The 23794-nt window shown below is 33.9% G+C and overlaps 1 protein-coding gene and 1 long non-coding RNA gene across 6 annotated transcripts; one reads left to right on the top strand and one right to left on the bottom strand.

Annotated features, from left to right (window-relative positions):
- Positions 1-3887: 3887 nt before the first annotated feature.
- LOC131165674 (phosphoglucan phosphatase DSP4, amyloplastic) lies at positions 3888-14552 on the bottom strand. Of its 5 annotated transcripts, XM_058123665.1 has the most exons (14): positions 14260-14552; positions 14102-14171; positions 13958-14002; positions 12694-12796; positions 12225-12301; positions 12063-12139; positions 11814-11894; positions 10876-11008; positions 10391-10450; positions 9725-9781; positions 7034-7129; positions 5536-5595; positions 4577-4684; positions 3888-4304 (listed from the first exon to the last, which is right to left on the bottom strand). In XM_058123665.1, exons 1-14 carry the CDS (start codon positions 14283-14285, stop codon positions 4170-4172), a joined length of 1128 nt encoding a protein of 375 aa, XP_057979648.1. In that variant the 5' UTR covers positions 14286-14552; the 3' UTR covers positions 3888-4169. The 5 variants fall into 5 exon arrangements, 1 of the variants encoding a protein (XP_057979648.1); XR_009139628.1 differs by lacking the exon at positions 3888-4304 and having other exon boundaries at positions 4624-4684; positions 6218-7129; XR_009139629.1 differs by lacking the exons at positions 3888-4304; positions 4577-4684; positions 5536-5595 and adding exons at positions 5619-6134; positions 6218-6318 and having other exon boundaries at positions 6450-7129.
- Positions 14553-14736: 184 nt separating this feature from the next.
- Positions 14737-23204, top strand: LOC131165675 (uncharacterized). The gene is made up of 3 exons (XR_009139630.1): positions 14737-15105; positions 21127-21192; positions 23121-23204. It is a non-coding gene; the product is annotated as an uncharacterized LOC131165675 (long non-coding RNA).
- The last annotated feature ends 590 nt before the right edge of the window (positions 23205-23794 follow it).

Raw genomic sequence — 23794 nt, forward strand, 5'->3', positions numbered from 1 at the left:
TCAAAAATTCTCTCAAAATGAAACACACGAGATATTTGAAAATGATTTGAAAAGATTTTTAGCAACCAAAATTAAATAAGAACTTCTTAAGATATTGCAATGATAGTGCAATACTCAGAAGTTCAAGTGAAGTCTTCTTAGGAGAGACTTATTAATAAAGTCCCTTAAGAAAACTTGAGGTCTTGCTCTCAAATAAAATAATATCAAACAATCACAAACTTGAAAGAGCAAACTTATAGGATAAGAACACTCAAATCAAACTTACAAACGGATTTTTGGCAATATGACAAGGTAAGTATGAGTGTAGGATACTTGAAAGTGAAAGAGAATGATTTTAGAATTCAGAGAAAAATCACTAATTAAATTTGCTAATCTAGTGCTAATCATTCCAAATGAAGGGGTATATATAGACTTCCCCTTGATTAAAGTCATCTAGGATACATAGGGAATTATTATAAATATTTTAATATATTTTAAGCAAATTAACCTCGTTTAAATATTTTAACCACGGTAAAAATAATGGGGCAACCCAAGAGCACCGATCAACCAAAGAAAGTTCAATTGACCAAGTTTGTGCAAGTTCGGTCAACCGGATAATAAATGAACTAGAAGTTTGGTTGACTGGACAACCAGGTTCCAGGTCGATTTTTCTATTTAGCGCGGTTTGGTCGACCGGGAACCTTTTGAACTAACTAGTTCGGTCGACCGGGGCGTTGAGTTCTCACACGTGGGAACTCGGTCGACTAGGGCGTTGGTTTACATTTTGGGCTTGGTCGACCATATGCTCAAAGTGTTGACTTAGAGGGAGTTTGGTTGACCGGGTAAGAATGAACTGGGCAAGTTCGGTCGACCGGGTAGTGATCAAACTGTTGACCTGGCAACAGTTCAGTCGACTGAGAGGATTTGTACTTGAACAGTACGGTCGACCAAATATGTAACTTAAGTGCATTTCGGTTCAATTTAATTATACAATCACCCTATTCATATGGCCATATATATATGCATGTGTGAGTGTCCTAGAGTCATTCTAGGCATTTTTTGTTTGAGCTTACCTATTATACCATGCAGGTGATGCATATAATTATTACAGTCTAAGAACTTATTTACTATTACAGACCCATAATGAATAAAGAAATAAAATACAATATAAATTGAGTCTTCAACTTCAATTCCTTGTGCCATCATATTGATCTGCCAAACGTATGCTTGCACATATCCTCAAACATTCATCAAATACAACAAGTATTTGTTATTATGAAAACCGAACGTGACCAATAAGGTCAACATTGTGTGTGTTGTAGCACTGTCAACTAAACAAACTTCTTCCATTGACATCCTAGACTTGCTCAAAGCTTTAAGACAATTTACACTACAACAAATATTTTAAAAACTTATTACTATAATTGATAATAGCAGCAATTTATCAAAATACAATATTACTTACTATATATATATATATCCTAAAATATTACATCATTATTTTCTTCTGGATTTATAAGGAAATCAACAACGTTAAGATAAGCAGAGTTGGAAGGTTCAGTATCACGGTCCATTGGAACAATATTATTGGCAAAATTTGTTTCAATTTCTTTACTCTTTTCCCTTTCTTTTATAGATGCTTGGTATAGATCTACCAAGTGTCTGGATGTACGACAGGTACGCAACTAATGACCTTTTCCTTCGCATCTAAACACTCAGTTTCGTGATGTTTGGGTCGCTGATTCTGATCATTTACCCGATTTTGGAGGCCATTCCTCTTTTGGGGGTCATCCCTCTTTTAGCGGTTTGTTATCTCACGTCGATGCCAGTAATTAATTTGATCACGACCGCAATTATACCCACGACCATTCTGCGGCTTCGCCCTCGACCATGAGATGTGTTTATATTCACTTCAGGGAATGTGGTCGAACCAGTTGGACGAATTTGATGATTTTTCATCAAAAGCTCGTTATTTTGTTCAGCGACAAGAAGACATGATATAAGTTCGAAAAATTTAGTAAATTTCTTTGCCCTATATTGTTGTTGCAGGAGCACATTAGTGGGATGAAAAGTAGTAAAAGTTTTTTCTAACATGTCTTCATCAGTAATGTTTTCTCCACATAACTTTAGTTTCGAACTAATTTTATGCAGAGTTGAATTATATTCGCTAATAGTTTTAAAATCTTGCAAGTTTAGGTGCAACCATTCATATCAAACTTTTAGTAAAATCACTATTTTTTGATAGTCAAACCTATCCTTTAAATTTCTCCATAGGACGAGTGGGTCTTTAACAGTGAGATATTTCGTTTTTAACTCTTCTTCTAAATGATGTTGGATAAAGATCATGACTTTAGCGCGATCCTGTAGCGATATTTCCATCTAATATTGTATTTCCTAAATTCATTGCATTCAAATGGATTTCTATATCAAGAATTCATGAGAGATAGTTGTTGCCTTTGATGTTAAGGGGAACAAACTCAACTTTGCTTAAACTTGACATCTGAATAAATTAACAATAATAAAGCGATTTAGAAAAGCGAAACATACTAACTGAAAAAATACAGAAACAATAATATAATATTTTTTCAAAAGATTAAAAATATACCATTTTTAAGAGATAAACAATTACTATTTCTTCTGGAGATTAAAAATATTGTCTCTTCAGGAGACTTATCTCTTTAGGAAATTAAATATATAGTCTCTTTAGGAAAACTATTTTACCATCTCTTCTGGAGATTGGTAATATATATGTGTAGTATAGAAATAAAATCAGTCATTGAGGCAGTATTAATAAACAAAAATAAAGTCGTCCATTAAGGTGGTTTATATATAAATATATCAGTTGGGTAGAGCATCGTACTGATAACTTGTTATAAAATAATACAGGAATTAATAATAAATAAACGGGGATAAGCAAAAAGTAACGAAGACAAGCAAAAATAAATAAATAAATAAGAAGTAAGACTAGATTTACGTGGTTCGATTTATACCTACTCTACGGACGAATGATATCAGTAATTCACTATGTTAAGAGAAACTACAACATGTATCTGGGTTTGTATAAATTTCCCACTATCTTACCTTACATAAAATATCTCACTCTTTTCTCTTCTTTATTTTTTTTTTCTCAATTTTTACGTGTTTTTCTTCCTGCACTTTGCTCTCTGCTCATTTCTGCGTATCTTGTGCATATCTTCTTCTCTGCATCTGCACCTCCTTATATAGTCGTGGGAGGAAGAGAGGAAAAATAATTGAGTGAAATTGAGAGAGGGAGACGAATGGAAGAAGACATGGGAGTGATGTGAGAAGGTGGCAAAAGGGACAAACATCACTTCATTCACAATACAAGTAAGATTTTTATTTTTATTTTCTTTCAAGTGGCAACCATTATTATTGACAGTTGGCAGCTATCATTTATAAATTGTCAAACTGTATATATATATAAGTACGCACACATTAGATATTATTAAAAATATTAAAAATAAAACTTTGTTCTAGTACTATTTAAGATTAAGAAAAAATAAATGTTAATGCAAAAAAATAAAATAAAAAACTTTTCACACTATACATACATGTGTGTGTTATATATATTACTCGATAATTAAACGTGAAAGAATACATTTTTTATTTTTCTTTTTTTCTGATTTTTGAAGTTCCAAATGGGACATCAGTGTCCTTTACACAAGGCAATCACCATTGCCAGTGGAGAAGTATAAAAGATCCATCTGATAAACATGCAAGCAGGCAGCTTATTCAAATAAAAATGACTAATCAGCAAGAGAACAGTTACGATTCTTCCATATATTCAAGGTTTTGATGTTCTACACTAATTCAATTCTCAAGAATAAATCAATTTAACAGCTCTAATATTGTTATTCATGACATTGAACCAGTTCAGTATCATCAAGTTGGAATGAAATGTCCATTGAGAATTTATTCATCATCTCTATAGGATTAAACCCAGAGTTATTTACAGTCAAAAAAAATAAAATAAAACAAAATAAAAGATGGGATCACTGAAGCAAATATTCTCGTATTTATTACAATTGTACAGTGGTCACTCTAGTTCCTAATTGCTTTTCTTAAAAAACTTTATTGGCACATATGCCACAGGAAACTGAGCAGCCTTATTCCGAGTTGCCCATCCATTTAGTATTTTACAACTAGACATTCTTAATGAAATTTATGACTTACTCTTCTTCATCTGGACAAGCTTCAAGACACCGCCTTATTCTGAGTCGCTCATCCTGCGTAAGCTCAGGATCCTTGCCAGTTAACCTCCTTCGCATTGTAGCAACAAAGCCATTTGGATCATTGTCAAAAACCTACACAACCAAAAAATATAGTGAATAAGTTTACCAATATACGCATTTGATAGTCGACTTGACCAAAGGTCTTAAGTTTTTTTTTTAAAGCTACTACATGTTTTTTATAAAACCAAATAATCCATTAAACCAACTACTTGCACAGGAGATTTTTCTTATACAGGAAGTAATCAAACAATTATCTAGCAAGAACTCATTTCGTCTTTTGAAGAGCCTCGCAAGATCCCCTCAATGACTTCTCGTAGCTGTTAGTTTAGATGGTTAGAACTTACCTGAACATAATTGTTGACATGACCATCGTTGTTTCGATGAGTAACAAGCTCATATTTATTGCACACCCATTCACCATCAATGACGTATTTGTACTCATAGTGCCCTTCCTGCCAAGACAAAAATTAGCATCTTGTCCTCTTCTCATTTTAGAATTTTTATTTCAGCGAATTCATACTTCCATAAACTGTACGACAATCTGCAACATTCTACACTCAAACAGGCATAATTTCTCCATTAAAGGTGCAGAATTGAGTTTCTAACAAACAGGAGAGAAATAATTTCCCCTTTCGATTCAACCTGTTTATCTGTTAGTGAGTGGAAACCATATATCCGTTTCTTAGGATGTTCCATCTTATTTTTTTACTTTCTGAGTAGCAGAGTTTATGCATTTTAATCTGATAAGACAAAGTCCAGTACAACCATGAACTTGATATCATGAAAATATAAAGAAATGACCGCACTAGCTACAAGCATGCTCATTGAATCATCAAATCCTTGCCTTTTTGAATTGATTTACCTTTTTGATGTAAGAGAAAACATTGCACGCGCACCTTCGGAAAAATTCGGGTAACAAAAAATCATTCATAACATTAAATTCCTGTGTGTCTGCATGAGCATGCATGTGCATATTTGCACCTGAGGTCAAGATGATGAGCAGTTCTGTAGTACAAGTGTCACTCTATATGCTATACTTCTTTACTCCAGTACAAAGTGTGATTCTAGATTCTTTAGTTTTCACTTCAGCATAGCATTCACATGTGATCATTTTCAGAGTTATAGATTAAAAATCTGGATACATAAAACCTAAATGAATATGATGGTGAAGTTTGTTAAATAAAAGAGTTGGGGTGTTGAACACAAGCAATAAAAAGCACAATGCCAAGTCAAGGATACACATCATAAGAGCAAATAATAAATGAAATTATTTACAGCCTCAGAAAAATGGAAACGCCCTTACCGGCAATTCCCTCTCAAGAATCCAGAAACCTTGTTCCTCATCATATTTCATCGGTACTCTCTGGAAACATCACCAGACAAAATGACTCATTGAAACTGAATTAAAGCACAATATCATTCCCAAGTCTTCTAAAAGAAGACAATTCTAAAAGCATATTAACATTTACTATATCATCCCCAAGTCTTCTAATGTGTAAAAGAACACAATTCTAAAAGCATATTTCTCATAACACTCCTTTCAACTTGAGTTTCTCTGAGGACAGAAAATCAATGTCCAACACACAGTTGTCATCTCTGTTTCAGAAAGCATTTAGGTTGTCATCTAGCATTGAAACAAACAGCCAACAAGCATATGAACCAAACAATCTAGATAACATACATTGACTAACAGAAATCATTCCTCTACAAGACAAGTCTTGAACTCTCATGCTTGATTTGAGAGAATTAGAGAAAATATCATAGCAAAGCATCCTTCAGGAACCATACATTGGATTTTATCAGAGGGCAGCCACAACATCATGATCATCTTTCTTCTCCTGTAGGATCACCTAATTTTCCTCTCTCTCCTCAAAAGTAAGTCTCCTTTCTGTATCCTGTTTTCTGCTTCCTTTGCAAATTATTTTTCTCAAAATTCTCTAATTTTTCATTAAAAAAAAACGAAAAAGAAAAAATTCGGTCCATACCTAGTTCAACTGGCATTCCTGCAGCCAGCATTCCAACATTGTTGGCATAACGCAGTGAACACCAAATGAAGCAAGAAGCAAGGCCCAGAGCTCCCTTGCCCCTGAACAAAACAATAACAAGTGGCAGATGGTTTCCTTTCACTTTGCACATGTTACACCTACCCGCCAACTCATACTGCCTCTTGCATAACCCATGAACATCAAACAAAGGAGATGCAAAGCACAAAACTACCTCGCCACTGAACAAAATAATATCGAGCAGCAGCTAGTTTCCTCTTCCGCTTTGCATGTAAAACACAATAACACATACTCCCTGGCTGGGAACTTCTAAGAGTGGAAAAACAATACAAATCTTTCAATGAAGAATGAAATGTTAGAAATACAGTAAACAGCACTAGAAATGTATGCAAAAACTGCATGGAATTTTTTTTATTTTTTATTTTTATTTATTTTTTATCATTCGGAGAGAAAAAAATAATTTTTCATGTTGAAACATTTTCACCCATTGCCTGAACATGAGGAATAACATGCCTTGTTTAGGTAAGGCAGAGCATCACTTGAAAATACTCTATGCAACCAACCATGTTACACACAATTCGCCATATTGGTAAAAAAAAACATTGTAAAAAGATCAAGAAAAAGTTGGTATCCAGAATAAGACAAAATCATTGCATTTGCACTTATAAGATAGCAGCATATGACTCTTGCCAATTATAAAATGTCCAAACATATATACATCACACCAAAGTAAACTTTTAAATGTACCTGGAATGGTTTTTAGAGCTCAAGAAAAAAAATTCAAAAAAATATCATTACCTGGCCCCATCCAAAATCAAGTCCAGAAATTTCCACAGTGGAACTGTTGTCACCTTCCCATGTCAATGTGACATGCTTCTTTGTGAAGCCTGCAAGCTTTGAGTAAAAAGATTAACCAAGAATGATAAATAAGCTTTCAAATACTTCTCTAAAGCAGGAACAGAAGGGAAAAAAAAAATTAAATACAACAGAATACCCAAAGTCTACTAAAATCTAAGCCTCATTTGAAAGAAGGCAGAGCATAAAATGGTACAGTAAAAACATGAATGAAAAGCTTTATTATTTAGTCTTGTAAGATAAGTCAAAAAAAATTTGGTGACCTAATTTGAGGTAAAAAACTGTAGACTGTCATTCAAAATGCCACCGCTCACAGTTAATTTCTCCTCTCTGATGTTGCATTACAGGGCTACAGCTTGCACTGCCCTACAGTCCCAATATTACTCACAGCCTAACATTCACAGCATAATGGAGTATCCTACCAAGCTGATATCATTACGTGCATTCAAATCTCCCCAACCAAGATATGATTAAGAGGGAAAATATAATTTTAACACCATTCATTGGGACAGGAAAATATTTTTCAACGAAAAATGTTTTACCTTGGAAATATTTTTTAGGAAAATTAATTTTCTTATTCTTTTTCATTTTCTTTTCTGGAGGGAAAACTATCTGCCCTAAGATGAAATATATTTTACTTCAAAAGATGATTTCTCCCCCATATATATAACAAAGAAAGACAGGAAAAAAGTTCCAATATATACAGTCTAAATGAGTGTATGTAAACACCAAAGGGGCCAAAATGCCTTTCTCATTTCATATAGGTTTAATGGCACATTATTGTGTGTTTTGTTATTATTGCTCATGTTGTAGCTGTTATTGCTGCTTTCTTGTGAACTGAATTTCAGCAGAACACGGCAGGAACTCCATCTCTCAATAACATGGAATCCAATTCCCGCATCTATAACCCCCCATTTGGTTTGTGGAATCAAAGCTGGAAAGAAATTGAATTTTGACCCCAATATCCATTCCCATGTTTGGTTTGCATAAATGAGGATGGAATCACATTTTTGTCAGAAAGCCAATTCGCCCATTCAATGGAACAGTGGTTTCTCTTACACATAGGAATTGCTCCTTTTCGAAAGACAATTATAACCTGCACTAAATAATAAATTCCAAAAACACACAAGCTGGCTGTCTCTCAACTATGTCACCGACTATAATAATGGCAATAATAATAATATTATTAATATTATAAGAATAAAATAGTCAAAAAAATAAAAAAAATACCGAGAAAAATAATACAAACAACATTAATTAAACAATATTATTATAAAAAGGGCGTCCCCTGGCCATAGGGCCCCCTGCTTTGTGAGGGCATCAAAGTGTATGCAGCCTTACCCCTGCTTTATGCAGAGAGGTTGGTTCCTCATAATCGAACCCATGATTAACCAGCCACAAAGGAGCAACCTTACCATTGATCCAAGGCCCACACTAAAAACAACAAAAAATAATAACAACAATAACAAGAATAATAATAACAACAACAACAATAATACAATGATGACGACAACAACAACAACAACAACAACAACAATAATAATAATAATAATAATAGCAGTAATCATATGTTATTACTATTATTTTTGAAAGAGAAAAAAACAAACATTTGTATAATAATTATAAGAATAATAATAGCCATTATAAAAATAACAAAAAATAATAATATCAAAAAAGAAAAATCAAATGCAACAATAATAATGATGATAAAACAACAGCAACAACAACATTATTATTACTACTTTTGAAAGAAACAAGAAAAATCCAAACAAAAAAATAGTTTATTATTACTATTAAAAATGTTATAAAAAAAAAAAATTAGGGTCCAAAAAATGCGGCAATTTTATAAAAAAAAAAATGATGTTGAATTGAAGTAATATATTTGAAAGATTAGGGGTATTTTTGAAAAATGACTTATTATTCATTATATTATAGCCACCACTGAAGAATACCAAACATTGGAAAGGAATTGAAACTGCAATTCCTGCAGCCATTATTTGTTACTAACCAAATGTAGTAATCACATTCCAACAATGATTTCACTCCTTCCTTATTTCCATTTCTACCTCGATCAACTTCCTACTTCAATTCCATTCTGCAAACCAAACTGGGGGGATAAGGCCATAACCCGGAAAAGAATATGGCAAATTTCTCTCCAGCTACATCTTTCCTCACCCCCAACCAACAAAATATAAAAAGGGAAGTTCCAGCATTTCGACAGAAATTAAGAGTCAAACAATGGCAAAAAGAAGGGGGGGGGGGGGTGTGGGGACCAACCATACGAACTGAAAAAGAAAAATGATGAAACTATCAAACAAAGAGGAGAAAATGACAAAGTATAATGTTACAAGGGATGTGGGCAAAAGGACCCTGAAGCAATGTCCAATGTTCATTTGCATTCAAAGGCTCTCTTCACACTTTAAATGCTTTTACAAAGAAATGTCTGGAAGCAATTCTACACTCTGGCAATTCAAAAATAGTCCAGTATCTAGTAAGGTACCTGACTTTAAAAGCATTAATATGCAATCGTATATCAAGAGTTTTAGGAGAAAAGAAACAAATTGTAAAGTTCAACATGCAAACTTCCCATGTATTAATGCAAGGGATAACAAGAAAAAGAGAAAGATGACTCACAATGTCAGCAGTCGCATTTTTTATAGCATCCAACTTCGGAAAGCTTGGACGTTTACTCTGCAAAAAGAAGAAGACAAGAAACAGATTTTACTTCAGAGACATTTTAAAGATCTGTGCTTAGGCACACAGCAGCTGACTTTACTCATTAGCTATGAATTTCCCAGAAACAATACGCTGTATTAACATAAATCCAGCAGAATTCTCCTGGTTAAAATACTAAAAAATCCCAATGTATGAACTGAACAAGTTATTGATTAATTTCTTTTGGATCCTTACACTTGTTTACAAGCAAAGGTAATGGTCTGTTCATGGTCCAGACAAGATTTTGATCATACTAACCTAATGAATTTTTTTTTTCCTTTTGCAATGCAGGTGCAATGATCAAGAATGTTTGTGGCATTAAACTAAGTTGCTCAAATAAGTATTATTCTAACATAACAATGTGCAGGTGCAACAGTTGAGAACGTCAATGACATGACACTGCTGCTCAATTAACATGACACTGAGTTAACCATACATGTATACACACATAAATCAATTAATGTCCGATATAACTAGCACCAAACAGTTATCATTATTTGATAAGTACATACAAAAATTATTATGCAAGAAAAGTATTTAGATATCACACTGTTTGATGGTGAGTGAACGCAAATGCAAATTTACCTGCAACAAAGTGTGAGCTTCACTAAGTTTATAGCCCTGAACCCAGAACATGTAAGCCAACTGCAGTTCAAAAACAAACTTTCAGCACATATGAGGTAAATAATGTACCATTATGAATGCAAGTGCAAACCACCACTGTGGGAGCCCAACAACAAATTTTCAGTTTTCCCCCATAGTCACAATACATTAGAATTTAGATTCTTATAGAAATATTTGTAATGATTGTATGATCGTGCAGGTAAAAAAGTAAGTTGTCAATATAACATTCCAAAATAAACAAAAATACAAGGTGTAAAGATTGGCTACTCAAACACCAACTGCTGAAAACATAATAAATATAAACATCAACAAGAAGCCTCCCATTTATTCTAAATTATGATAGTGCTAAAAATAATGACATCCTCTAAGTTTAACCACCCATTCTTAGCCAGAGAAACCTTTAGAGGAATTAAGTCAGATTAGAGAAACAAAACTAACAAACATACCGCAACAGCAGGAGCTCTCCCAAGTCCAGCTGTGCAATGTATGTAAGTTACACCTCCATTCCGATTTACAGCCTTGTGTAATTTGCCAACAACAGCAGGCAGCCGCATCCTTAGATCAAAGGCATCAAAGTCCCTGCTCCATAAAACATTAGCTTTCCATCTAAAGTGACAGGATTGCCCACACACTCATAGGCACATAAAGGCAATGATGCTTGCATTAGAAATTAGTCTGCTAACAAGAATAAACACTCAATCATCAAGAAATTCCTTTTTTTCATGTTATATTGTAGGTTCTTACAACACCAAATGAAATCAAACAAAGTAACATATTCAACTAGAGAATCTGTTAAAGTGAAATTTGAAGCTCTTTTTGTTACTATTCTATTATTTGCCAAATCATAAATACAACAACAACCCAAGCCATAAGTCCTACTAGTGGGGTCAGCTACATGAATCATTCTCTGCCAATTTACACAATCATAGGCAATTTCCTCTGGCAAATTCAGGGCTATTAAATTCTTACTCACTATCTCATTCCAATTTATTTTAGGTCCACCCCTACCCTTTCTACTACCTTTCACAGTAACTAGATCACTCCTCCTCACTAGTGCACTATTTGGCCTATATTGTAGATGCCCAAACCATTTGAGTCGTCTTTCCCTTATCTTATCTTCTATAGGAGTTACGCCTAACTTACCGCGAATATGTTTATTCCTTAATTTACCTTTTTAAGTTATACCACTCATCCACCTAATATCTAAATGCGCAATCGGTACAAAATCAAATATACAAATTTATATATAACAAAGTGCGTTCAGTAAACAAACAAGCTTAGTTGAGCAAAGCACCATTACTGGCACTATTTAGCACTTAGTAATAATCAATAAAGTAGTTCAGCATACAGATTATAAAACCATAAAATTATGATGTAAATTAACCTTATTTCAGCACGTAAGTGTTGGATGTCATCATATGTTTTTGCATACTCACGTATGGCACTTATATCAACCCCAAAATATCTGGAAGAATCAGTAAAGGAATCCAGTGTCATCTCACTATCTTGTTTGAAATTGTCTCATTTCCCAAAATTTCAATAGTCAAATATTTACAAATTTCCTTGATAATCTGAAGACAGACAGTAAGCCATATCTTTTCTAATCAGAAGTAGGCCAAATTTTATAGGATACTCAAGATCTGGATCTTGCTGCAAGCAAAGAATGGTTTTCACTCCGACATTTCGAAGCTTGTCAACATCTTCAGGAGTCTGCCATCCAGGGAAATGCAAAAGTTAAGTGATTGTTTAAGAAAATGAATTTATTCAAATATTTAAATTTAGAAATAAGGATCACCTGTAAGCATGACCCAACAATCAAGTCTGGACGAATGAAATTGTAGTTCATCCCCAGTTCATGCCGATATGTCAAGACTGCTCAATTTATAGCAAAAATTAACGTAAGTAAAACTACAGACACCAACTAGAAGCAATGTAAGAGAGGGAGCAATTGAAGTGCATGTCCATTCATATTAACCAGAATGATAAGGCAGTCCAAATGTCAACTACAAAGTTATGAATACGTTAATCAAATAATCTTGGTTTCTCGAGGAGAATACCTAGATCACCAATAATCCTTTTTTGTAAGTTGCAATAAATGTGACAATTAGACTAATTGATTGGTGAAAAATATCATCACTGTTCACATCCCTGGCTAAACATTTTGACTCAAAGAAATAAGCATGCATTCGACATGCAGACTGCATGTTGCTTCCACCCACATATCTCTATGCCTAAACTCAAACCCAGAGTATGACTGAGCTTACCAGCACCCATAGCTTCTGTCATGTTATGACTATATGCCGTAGATTTTTCCTCCTCTATTTCAGATCCACTCATCTCAGCGTCGGATGTGGAACCAGAGATTGCCTAAGTTAAACAATATTAGTATCTGTTAAAAGTTGAAAATATCAATAAAAATAATAAATAATAGGTTAAGATTACATCTTGCATCCAAAATCAAAACCTTATTCAATCACCAAACATGGCCTTCTTATATTGGCACAACTACTATGTTAACATATGTCAAGGGTGTTCCTCCGACATCTGGCTAGATAACACCCAAACTTTAGTAAGTTCGGGGAGGTTGTATATTGGGATATTAATTCTTTAAAAATTCAAATGATTGAACATGGATTTGGCATAGGAACTATTGTCACTATTGTAATTGGTTGGGCTGGATCAACTGGGATAGAAAATCTTAGGTGAGAAAATAGTGGATGAGTGTTTTTTGGTGAAGTGTGTTCTAAATTATGGAGTGCAGTAGCACAAAGTTCATATGCACCTAAAGGAGTTGGAGACTCAGATCTTTGGGACTCCAACAAATGTGGCCTTTTTTGGGAAAATATTCACCATTATATAAAAAACTATGATATGGGAGCTTCCACCAATTTCTAACTGATGTAGCATGCACAAGGAAGATAGCAACATTGCAAATCATATTCAATTCATAAAAGGAGCCATCCAACCTATTTGTCGAAGAGCTACATTTAAGCATCATACATCCATAGGGGGGCTCAGACTGCCTCTTGTTAATCACTTTCATGGAATTGGAGCTACCTATCTGTCCCCCTCAATCATATTTTCATAGTTTCTGTTGTACTTGTTTGTTGGTTGAGTTCATTGCTTTGTTGTGCATTTTGATTTCAAATACTATGCTAGATAATCAGAAAATCATATTCAATTAGAATAAAGGTCAATTGACTACCTAAAGTGAGATTTTGTGAACAGAAAATTGATGTATTTGTAGAGGACGAAAATCAAACACGAGCAGGAAAAAAAATGGCATATACACAGTGAGAAAATAGTTTTTAAAATAAGAAATAAGTCGAAATCAACAATATCCCACATCATCGAAATTTCCTAGACTATTGCCCTAGAAATCTGAAGCCAGCGGAAATATCTAATTCCATGAAGAACAATTTCCATCTATACGTGTTTAACAGGAAAAACAGAACAAAATTATAACCTAAATAAACCAATAATTAAAATTGAATTCAATCAGCTGAACTGTCGATTACAAAATTTTACCTTCGCAGCAATACTCCGGCACAGGTCGGTAGAATTCATCCTTCCCTGCATTGAATCAAAGATAGAGCGGGGAAAAAACTGGAACTGATCTAAAACAGAATTAGGAATTCGAAAGTCGATAACGTCGGCATCGATTGAACATACCAGAACACTGACAGAGGAAGAAAGCTTTCTTTTATGGCTTTTGAAGCTTTGCAAGGGCAAAACATATGAGCTGCAATCAAGCCACCACCACTATCACAAATATCAAATCGGCTACACATACCAAAAGAATCGGATACTAAATGAGAAATCTGCTTTACCTGGGAAGATTCTGAAGACAATTCATCGGAAAGGAGTTCCTAACAATCTCACAGAGGGAGGGGGAGGAAGGGAGAGAGAGAGAGAGTAGAAGCAGAGACTGGGAGTGAAGGGAATGGGCGTGGACATTTCTGAGTTTTATTATTTTTATTTAGGAGGGATGAATCCAGCTTGCAAGCTGTTGGCTGGGCTTGTGAGTTGTGAGAGGAACAGGTAGATTCTAAAAAAATGGATATCCTTCTATTACTCTCGCGTCTCTATAGTCTCTTTTTTGTTTTTCTTTTCTAAAATGAAATGGTTTTCACTTTTTAATCTTTAATCACATCTTTTGTTAAAATATACTTTCCAAACTATTCCAATGCATAATCAAAATCAATTTTGCACTGTTGGAGTGTCAAGGCTTGAAACAAATCCGGCCATCTATTCTGTTCTAGATCTAATGGCTGCAGTTTCTTTTTATTTGTAAAGGGGAGGGCAGTGATGTAATTTACCTCTCTATGTATTGTAAATAATAAAAAAACAGCAGGGGCAGGGGCTGAATACGGGAGAACAAAGGCTTGCTTTATTTTTCTGTTTTTCGCAGCTTAAGAGACGGAAGGGGCAGAGGAGGGTTTTTCCAATTCCACCAGCCGCGAGCCTTCACCAACAGGACAACCGCCTGCAGCGAGATTGCTTCTTCCCAGCCGTGAGAGCCTTCCCAGCCGAGAGAGGAGCACCGGCAACTGTGAGCCTTCCACCGCCGAGAGATCCTTCCAGCTGCAGCGGACGGGAGAGGGAGACGACGAGAGATGGGTGCGGTGTTGGGTGTCTCTAACCTCATGCGGAAGTTCACGCAAGGGTAAGTGAAGGTAATGCACAGATCTAGACTCTTGGGAGGAATTTCTTGTAGGGAAATTTAGGAAGAAATATAAGGAGAGATCTAGGGTTCTTCGCAGGAGCGAAGAAGGGATTTCTTGGATTATTCTTGGGCTAATTTCTAAAAGAAATTGAAAAGCCAAGAAGGGGTAAATCTGTGTATGTATATCTATTCCCACCAGATTTAATATAGTATCTTAGAGGTGAGTTTCTGCCGTGGATGTAGGCCAATTTTTGGGCTGAACCACGTAAATGCGTTCTTGTGAATTGTGACTGTGTGATTGACATGTTTATGTTTTGCTGAATATTGTTTGGTGAACATATATTTTTTCTTGATCAGACTTAGCACACATACACGCATTAAAATAAACAGGTTTATGTTTAGGTGTTATTGTAGCTGAATTGGAATTAATTAAAATCTGAAAATAGAATTTGCAATCAGCTGAAATTACACACAACATGCACCATATGCTACCAAGTCAGATTTTTTTTTTTCACAAAATGCTTTATATTTTTTGATACATTTAAATACTTAGAGAGTCAGAGTTTAAATTTTTTACACTACAATTATAGTCGATTTATGTAAATTTCTCATGAATCCTTACTGGACTCAAAACTGATACTAGAGTGACAAAAAGGAAAGAAAAATTAATTAATAAAAGTTTATTCCCATATCTTGGTTCTTTTCTTTCAACCTTACATGAAGATGTATCAAGTAGTCTTTCATATCCCACTATTATGCTTGGTATCTAAATGAAACCTCTACCTCCTTCCGATGAGCTTCCTTGGGCTTTCTTAGAGTTTCAACCTTCGCACAATAATATTTAGAATAGAGAGAAAGACTCAAAGAGAGAGATTTAGAATTGAATAGATTTCTATTAATGTATCTTAATTTTTTCAAAGAGATGCCTCAAATTCATATAAACTCAAATAAATTTTAAAAAAATTTAAATTGTGAACAAGAAATCCAAAAATTAGGTATAAAAAAATTTTTAGATGCTTATTTTTAAGTTTCGATTTCATAAAATTAGACAAAAATAAATATGTTGATTTTTTGTCCTTTTCAACTTCCCCACCTTGAGCTAACTAGAGAATAGAGAGGGAGGGACAGGTCACATCTAGCACATGTGAAGAAACTAAAAAATAAAATTTGCCCTGAGTTATTGCATTTTGCACTAGTGCAGCATCTGCCATAAGCTAATATTTTAAGGCATGAAGCTAGAGACTCACTAGTGTATGTAAATTTGTTGTGTTGAATGTGTATTTACTAGTCTTAGGAATTAATTTTTCCATAGTATTTGATCATCATTGGTAATTTCTATGTACTGCTAATGTTATAAACTTAAAGGCTTTTAGTGATTCTATTGAATAAGGTTTTAAATTTATGTCATAAGAGAAATTTGTATTAAAATAATTCATTATTGTAGTCCATAGAAATGTATTCTATACCTCAACATAGCAATACATAGTAAACTTAAGATAGAGTAGAAAAAGTTCTTTTTATTGTTAGAATCTTATAAATTATTCTATGTATAGGTTCTATTATTATTATCACTATTTTTTTTTTGATAACCTAAACACTCTAACTACCATCGCGTCATTTTGGATATTATGGTGTAGCACTAAATCTGGGGGGGGTGAAAGCCGCTCCTCCATTGAGGATTATTATTATTATTATTATTATTATAGAGTGAAAAAATATATTATGACAATTCATTTGATTATGTTGGTAGATTTGTATTTTTATTCGCAATTTTCAACTATTTACAATAATTAAATAAATAAGAACTAAATTTTACAATTTTCCAGTCATTGTGACCGTTGCTACCACAATATTTTTAAGCAAATGTCTAAATAAAATAATTATAAAAAATAACAATAGTAATTCGAAAATTAGTTTTTAAAATCATTTTCTAATTGTTTCCTACAATATCATTGTTCTTTGAGCTCTAAAAATGAGTTAAAATTGAACATAAATGTTCATTTGGTTTTTTTAATTGTTATTTAGTTCAATGAAAAAAATGAACACGAGTTCAATCAGTTTTCTCATTTGGTTTTAGTATTGAAAATATTAATCAAATATGTTGGTAGTTTTAATGTTCAATTTTCATTCTTGATTTCAATTATGTAACTTTTTGATAATGATACCAAATATTGCATTATATTAAGAGAAGAACAAAATTGAGCATCCCTATAAAAACCCAAGAGAAATCCACTATGCTTGTGAAAACTCTCATCCTATCCCTATTAGAAATTCTCAAAGCTCGTGAAAATGCAATTAATTAGAATTGCAATTCTAAAATATTATATTTAGTGAAGATCATAAATTTGATAAAATAATAATAATAAAAAAATAATAATAATAATAATAAAATTTGTCTTGAATATATGAGAATCGAAAATGAAATATCAATGTTACCCCTAATTTGTAAATTGTCTTTAAATAATCTGGGATTACACAAGAAAATGACAATATTCTTACTTGCATTGCCAAGCAAAAGAATTCAATAAAATTCACTTACCTAGTGTATAAAAATGCTTGACGTTTATATCTTGAATTCAAGTTGTATGCATTTGTACAAAATGCAATACAATTTTCATATAAATATATACATGGCCAAATCCAAAATTTGAAATTTATACCTCAAGTACAACCTAGGATTCTTTTTATTTGAAGTAGAATGATTAGCTTGTGCAAGAATTACATGCTCAATGGCCAATAGGTTCCATGACATCCAGTACTGCACTCTTAACATAACCAAAGACACTTGATATGCCTTAGTGAAAAAGTATGTAATTAGGGATGCCAGTTTCCTAGATTTTAACATGGTAGAAGATATGTCAATTTCACAACAAAGAGATTTGGGACACCTTAGTGAAAAAGTATGTAGAAGATGAGTTGGGTCTAAAGATTGGTACAGGATGTACCAAAGGAAGGACAAAATAGACAAGTGTCCAAACTGGGGCACTAATTAAGAAATTGCCCACATCTTAGAAGGCCTATAAGATGATCCTAAAAAACAAATGTAAGGATATGATAAGACTTGATCATGAGGACTTCAAAGAAGAATAGTTCGTGTCGTAACGTCTTGGAGAAAAGTTTAGAATGACGAGAAATAATAATAATAAAAGTTTGATGGAAATTAATGTATATATATATATATATATACAGATAATAATCAAATAAATTCATCAAATTTGATAAAAAAGAGTTTTAAAATATTTTCAAATTTTTTCCAAGTTTTTTTAGAACTTTTCTGAAAAATTTTCAACATTTTTTCTGGCATTTTTTATGATTTTTAAAAACTTTTTCTTCATTTTTAGTTTTTTTTTTTCATTTTTTTGGTTATTCTAGTCAAAATAACTCAAATAATTTTTATTTGTTTTGTTATGATTTCAAAAATATTTTTTCCTAATTTTTTCTAATTTGTTTTTTACTATTTTTCTAAATTTTAAAAATTTAAAATTAATTAAAAATTGATTTTAAAAATAAATAAATAAATAAATTGACGGTTTGGGATGGGTTAGACGAGTTCAATCGGTTTGAACTGGGTCAACCCAAGTCGACCCAGGTCAAACCCGGTTGGCCATATGTCAGCTAGTCGTGGCGACTAGGGGTGAGCATAATTCGGTGAAAACCGAATTAACCGACTGAAATTGGTCAGTTCAGTTGGGATTTTATAAAATTTCGGTTAATCGGTTTCGGTTTGGTTAACAACAAAAAATAATTCGGTAACCGATTAACCAAATTATTAATTAATTAGATTTTAAGTATAAATTATGAATATAATTGTTTTTTTATTATGAACATGGATATACCTTGTGGAAATTAATGTTGTCGTCGAAGGAGATGACGACGCCGACAATAAATATTTTCAGCGAAAATTTTTTCATCTTTTTTATTTTCATTGTTTCAATAATAACAAAAACATTGTCTTCTTTTTTATTTCCACTTGATTTGCGAAGACCTAGAATAAATAAATAAATAAAAGTTATTGCACCTTAAAATAAATAAGCCTATGTGATAGAGTAAATGCATTGACACAATTATTAAAATAAATTCTTTATGAAATTTTTATTTAATGTATAATTGAATAAATTCGGTTAAAATTGGTTAAAATCGGTTAATCGAATTATCCGAATTGGTAATTCGGTCGGGTTCAGTTCGGTGTGATTCGGTCGATTCGGTTAACAGTATTATTTAACCGAATTTTTTGGTTAATTACCCAAATTTGTCCAAACCGACCGTTTGCTCACCCCTAGTGGCGACACGTGGCACTACTTTACTATTTATTTATTTTTTAATTTTCTGTAACAAGTGATGTTAGTATGACATCACCCGCTAAGTGGCAAAACATGGTTCGTTTTGGGGATTTGATGCAGATCGCTGATGTAGTGACCAAAGAATAATAGCATTTTTAAATAATAAAAGGGAGAGAAAATAGAAACAGAAATAGAAGGAGGCTGTAGACTTCGTCGACGAACGCTCCGTGTTCACTGACGACATTGTAATTTGAAGAAAATATTAAATAATCATAATTTCAAAATTTTGCCAGGTTTCATCGATGAACACAGGGTTTTGTCGACGAGAAAGTACCGAGAGGGAGTTTGGGATAGCTTGAATTTCATCGACGAACACAGGGCTTCGTCTACGAATTTAATGAAGAACTCGTTGACGAGGTGACGAGTCTCGTCGACGAGCCTGGCTATATAAATAGTGGAAAGACGGGTTTTTTCTCCTTTTCTCTCGCCGCTCTTTCTCTCTCCTACGACTCTCTCTCCCTTCTCTCTTCATTTTCGGCCCTACCAGTCGCCAGATCGATGATCCGAAGCTACCACGACGCTCCTGGCGGAGTTCTCTACACATCTGCCGGAGCGGATCATCAGGAAATCAGAGTTGGAAATCATCCCAAATTCAGGGTAAGGCCTTTTAGTCTCCTTTTGGCCTCGTGGTAGTCATAGGAAATGATACAGGCAGAAAAATACTGATGTTTAGTTCTGAAAAATATTGGTTTCAGGGTATTTTGTAGGAGGCCCTACGGGTATCAGGTTAGAGTATAGTAGGGGCTTTTCAGAGATAAGGTAAGGGAAATATGTTATGCTAGCAAAGTTCTGAATATTATGCAGTTTATTTATTTACGAAAATTATGTATTTTAGTATGGTGTGGCTTATGATTATGTATATGGTACGAGGATATGTTTATGACTTTAGTTTCATGATGTTACAAATTTCAGTATTATGATTATACGCATTTCAGCACCATAATTATACGAATTTCAATACCATGATTTTACGATATTTCAGTACCATGATAACACGAATTCCAGTATTACGAATATGCAGTTCCATGTTATGATTATTTTGATTTCAGTACGTTATGCAGTATCATGGTTATTTCAGTACTTCAAAATCATGGTAAATCAGATAGACATGTATATAGAAATATATTATACGATATCAGACCCTATTAGACTTGCAGCTACAGAGTACGGTACCGTTACTACAGATACTATGTTACTATATGAGTGCAACCACCTATTTAGATATACTGGTACGGTCGACCACCTAGGCCTTTGAAGAGGTTAGACTCCCCATCCAGATATGGGTTGAGGTGGGCAGGTTGACTGACGGAGTTCAGTGATTTATTCCTGGTTGGCCAGCCAGGGTAAATCCACCCTATGGGCTGCACAACCTCATCATGAGGGGCATGTCATGACACAGATAGCCACAGGGAACAGTTTCAATTACTATTACTTACATATTGATTTACAGAAACAAGGATCCTACTATATACACTAGAAGTATTTTGAACTATAACCATAACACTGATATGTTAAGCAATAGGGAAAAGAGGTGGTGTGTTTTATTATTTGTACTGTACTTTTGTACTCAGTTATTCATGTTTATATGAAACAAATTTCATGATATGTAGTAGCTCATTTGTCACACACTAGTAATAGCATATTTTCTCTTACTGAGCGTTGACTTATCGCAGTGTTGATATATTTTTCAGGTGATCCAGGTAAGCGAGTAGATCAGGCTCGCAAATAAAAGGGCTTCAGTAGTACCCTGATAGAGAGTGAGTATTATTTTTGGGAGCATTTTTGTATTACCCTAGCTAGTTGAGGGCATTTTTTTTTGGGATACAGTTATGTTGTATATATTGCAAAACCTTTCAGAACTCTGGTATAGAATATAATGATTTAGGTTATGTTTGTATGATTATGCTTCTCGCTGCTTAGGTTAACACGATAGTATCAGAGTATGTTAATTGCTATTATGGGAAAAAAAAATCAGTTAATTAGGCAGGTTGCTACAGCTGACATGGTAGTGATTCGGCCGTCTAGAGAAAATACATATTAGATGCCAAGATTGCGCCATGTCGCCTTCCAAATACATGGCATTGGTTGTGCCACGTGTCACCCTCCGTAAGGTGACACGTGTCCCACTAGTTTGTATATAAAATTATTTTTTTCTCTCATTTCTTTTCTTTCTCCACCCTCTCTCTCTTCCATGTGCTCCTTTCTCTCTTTCTCGTCTCTTCTCTCTCTCTCACACACTCTTCTCACTAATCTCTCTCTCTCTCTCTCTCTCTCTCTCTCTCTCTCTCTCTCTCTCTCTCTCTCTCCTCCTCTCTTTGCTTCGCATTCTCTCACGCACCTCTCTCTCTTTCTCTTTTGTCCTCTCTATTTTCTTTTTCTCTTTCTATTTTCTCTTTTCTCTTCCCTCCTATTCTTTTTCCTCTTATCTCTGTGTTCTTTTTCTCTTTTTATTTTCTGTTTTCTATTTTCTCCTCTATGATCTTTCTTTCTTTTCTTTCTTTTTTCTTCTCCTATTTTTCTCGCTGGAATTTGGATCTCTATTTCTCACTTTTTTTTTACAGGCTTTGATTTAAGAATAGGAGCAAAGAGCAACAAATCCAAGACCAAAACATTAGGTATCTACTTTTATTTTCTTCCTGTTGTTATATGGTTTTTGCAATTATTTTTGAATTTTCTTGCATTTTCCTAAGAACCAAACAAAGATTGGGGTTTATTAACTTGGGTTCTAACCTAGGTTGGATTTTGGCTCAGGTTTGGGTAAAGTTTAGGGTTTCGTGAAGGCTAGGATTAGGTTTAGTCAGCTGGGCTTGATTAAATGGGCTTGGGGTAAGTTTCTGGTATATTTGGGACAAGCTTGTTTGGGCTATAACCAGGGCAAGATGGCTTTGGGCTTTAGTTATTGGGCAGTTTGGAAAGGGGCTTGGATTTAAAATTGAGCTATGCCCAATTAGACTGTGAGCTATTGGGTTGTTGGACCTAGACCCGAGTCAAGTTGACCTATGTCTTTTGGGTCAAATAAAGGAGTATCTGGGTATGAGTACTTGGACCTGTTGACTTGGACTCAGGCAAAGTTGACCTAGGTTTTCAGATCGGGTCTCGGATAATCGGGTACTTAGATCTAAATTCGGATCTAAACTTTCAGATCCATGTCAAATATACAAAAGAAACCTTAAATTTATTTGTTTTGAAATTTGATTTTTGTCCAAGGATTTTGTTCAAATTTAAGCTTAAATTACAAAATTCAATCAAATTAAACTGGCTAACACGAAATTTAAAGCACCAACCTCCATTCTTGAATTTGCTATCCCGCCCTTCCCTATCTTGGGCCTCTTTAATTTTGGCCAAGCTTTTGCTGCTGCTCTTCAGTCTTCAATCCTTTTCAATTTTCTTCAATCTCAGCCACTTAGCCTTTCCCTCACAATTCTTTCTCAAATTCTCAGTAAACAATTTCCTTTCTTTACTCACTCTATGTCTCAGCCTCTGACTTTATGTCTCCTTATCTTCCCTTAGAAGCCCACCATTTATAGGCTTGAGGGATCCAATTTAATCAATTTTCGTAGCATTTAACTGATCAATACAATTTAAAGTGATGGCTCATATTATGCTTGCATTAAACTCATATTTTACCCACATATTAATTGTGCAATCCTATATATCTAATTCCATTTTCCTTTGATTCTTGAAGGTTTGAAGCTGCCGGCCCATTGGATTTTCTGCCGCATTTTCATTTTGTTTTGTTTTTTAAAATTTTTAATGTATTCATTTTTTTCCATGTATTCAAAAATTTTATGTATTTTTTCATTTATTAAATTAATGAATTTTACCCAATTTATGTTATATAAACCCCGAAAAAATGGGGTATCTACAGAAGCAATATGAGAAGAATAAGGAAGAAACATCACAAGCCAAGATGGTTCAATCCAAGACAAATGAAGAAACTAAAGTCCTACAAAAGGAAACAAACCCAAAAAGTAATTCCTTATAAAAAATCATGATAACTTCAAGGGAAGGAAACATTCCAAAAGACCAAACAACCAAGAGTTCAAGAGAAAAAAAAAGAAAGGAAAATTGCAGCATATGTTGTAAGCTCATGCACAACACCATTTAGAATATAATCAAGCTATAGGCTGGATGGTGCATGCTAATTTCCAATTTCAAGGTTGTATTTCTGACCACTTTGTTGCTCTTGTTTCTTTGTTCTCTGAACAGGAGTTGGGTAGACCTCCTTTTAAATTTTTCAATATGTGGGCCACGCATCCTAACTTACAGGACAAGGTTAGGGTGGGTTGGCTGAAGGAATTTGAGGGGAGTAGTCAGTTCTTCCTCACAAGAAAATTATAGTCTCTTAAGAAGCCTTTA

Source organism: Malania oleifera, chromosome 10 (assembly GCF_029873635.1).
Source record: "Malania oleifera isolate guangnan ecotype guangnan chromosome 10, ASM2987363v1, whole genome shotgun sequence".
Classification (NCBI taxonomy): Eukaryota; Viridiplantae; Streptophyta; class Magnoliopsida; order Santalales; family Ximeniaceae; genus Malania; species Malania oleifera.